At 45.7% G+C, this 1,339-nt stretch overlaps 2 protein-coding genes across 2 annotated transcripts in view; one reads left to right on the forward strand and one right to left on the reverse strand.

Annotated features, from left to right (window-relative positions):
- Nucleotides 1-269, forward strand: part of PPTG_12164 (hypothetical protein) — a 6,717-nt gene extending 6,448 nt beyond the window's left edge. Inside the window, exon 2 of the mRNA XM_008907862.1 lies at nt 10-269. Coding sequence (XP_008906110.1) covers nt 10-165 — 156 coding nt within the window. The 3' untranslated portion in view covers nt 166-269. The remainder of the gene's footprint in view (nt 1-9) is intronic.
- A 573-nt stretch (nt 270-842) lies between these two features.
- The window catches only part of PPTG_23006 (hypothetical protein), a 2,425-nt gene continuing 1,928 nt past the window's right edge, over nt 843-1,339 (reverse strand). Inside the window, exon 2 of the mRNA XM_008907863.1 lies at nt 843-1,338. Coding sequence (XP_008906111.1) covers nt 1,155-1,338 — 184 coding nt within the window. The 3' untranslated portion in view covers nt 843-1,154. The remainder of the gene's footprint in view (nt 1,339) is intronic.

Raw genomic sequence — 1,339 nt, forward strand, 5'->3', positions numbered from 1 at the left:
CAATTTGAGAATGAGACATCGGACGCGGCTAAGGGGATCCTGACGAAATATGGCATGGAGGACGTGGACGTTACGCGTGACATGCTTCTGTTAATCGTGTACATTGTGTGGTTCCAGGCCATTTTTGCAGCTATCCTGTGGAAGTTCCATACAGGTCGCCGTTAAATATTTTTTTGCTTCGTAGTAACTGAGAAATTTATGGTCATTACTTTTGAAGTAGCATTTTTTTCGTTCTAAAATTTACCTGAACTTGAAGTTGTGACAAAATAGGTATGAATTTTCCAAAAAATCATGTATGTAAATGAAAAAGGATTACAGCAAGCATAAAATAATCGACACAGATATCGGCAAAACTCGTCCTCTACATTCGCATCCCCGAGCTCTTCCCAGCAGAAACCCATGGTGAGTTCCACCGCCTGCACCGAAACAAATGAGGAGGCCATCAACAGGAATTGCGTCACGATTGTTCCGAGAGACTGAGCCTTTCCCATGTTTGGGAATCTCGCAAATCGATCGTGCCTTCAAGGACAGTCGTTGTGTTGAAGTTGATCCTGCCTGTCGGTGTCATTTTGTGTTGTTTTCCTGCCCCCGGCTCGATAGTCGACTGGATTTAAGTGGTCTGACCAAGTTGTCAAGTCGATTACCTTTGGTTTTGCTCATGATGACAACGTTATTAATATAGTAAGAATCGGATGCCGAGGCTTGGAGCTTGGACTTCATGGACCTCTTCCTTCTTTCTTACTTGGAAGTATTTACTTGGCCACCACCTGTATTTTACCCAACGTTTTTAGACTCAGATTCGTACTACAGTAGCGATCAGGACAACTCACATCCAAGGAACTGGTCGTCCAGGGCCATCTGTTCAAATTGTACGATGACATGGTGAGTACAACATAAAAAATCTTATGTACGCACTTGCGTCCATTCAAGGGAACCAAGCTTCAATACACCAGGCCAAGAATAATAAAGCATATCTTACGTTCAATGGATCACCACAACGTCGAGTCATACTGCCTGACTAAACTATCTCGCTCAACGGCGGCCTGTGTGGAATTTCCACAAGATGGCTGCAAAAATGGCCTGGAACCCCACAATGTACACGATCAACAGAAGCATGTCACGCGTGACGTCCACGTCCTCCATGCCGTACTTCGTCAGGATCCCCTTAGCCGCGTCCGATGTCTCGTTCTCAAATTGCTTGAACACAAATGACTCGAACGAGTACGAGTGGAACGCCAGGTAGTAGCCCCAGATCCAGTAGTCCGGGATCGAGTCTCGAGGAACCATGAAACCCTCGCATAGCATGAACATACCGAACACACCGGCACCCAATGCGATA

Source organism: Phytophthora parasitica, assembly GCF_000247585.1.
Source record: "Phytophthora parasitica INRA-310 unplaced genomic scaffold supercont2.28, whole genome shotgun sequence".
NCBI classification, from domain to species: Eukaryota; Oomycota; class Peronosporomycetes; order Peronosporales; family Peronosporaceae; genus Phytophthora; species Phytophthora nicotianae.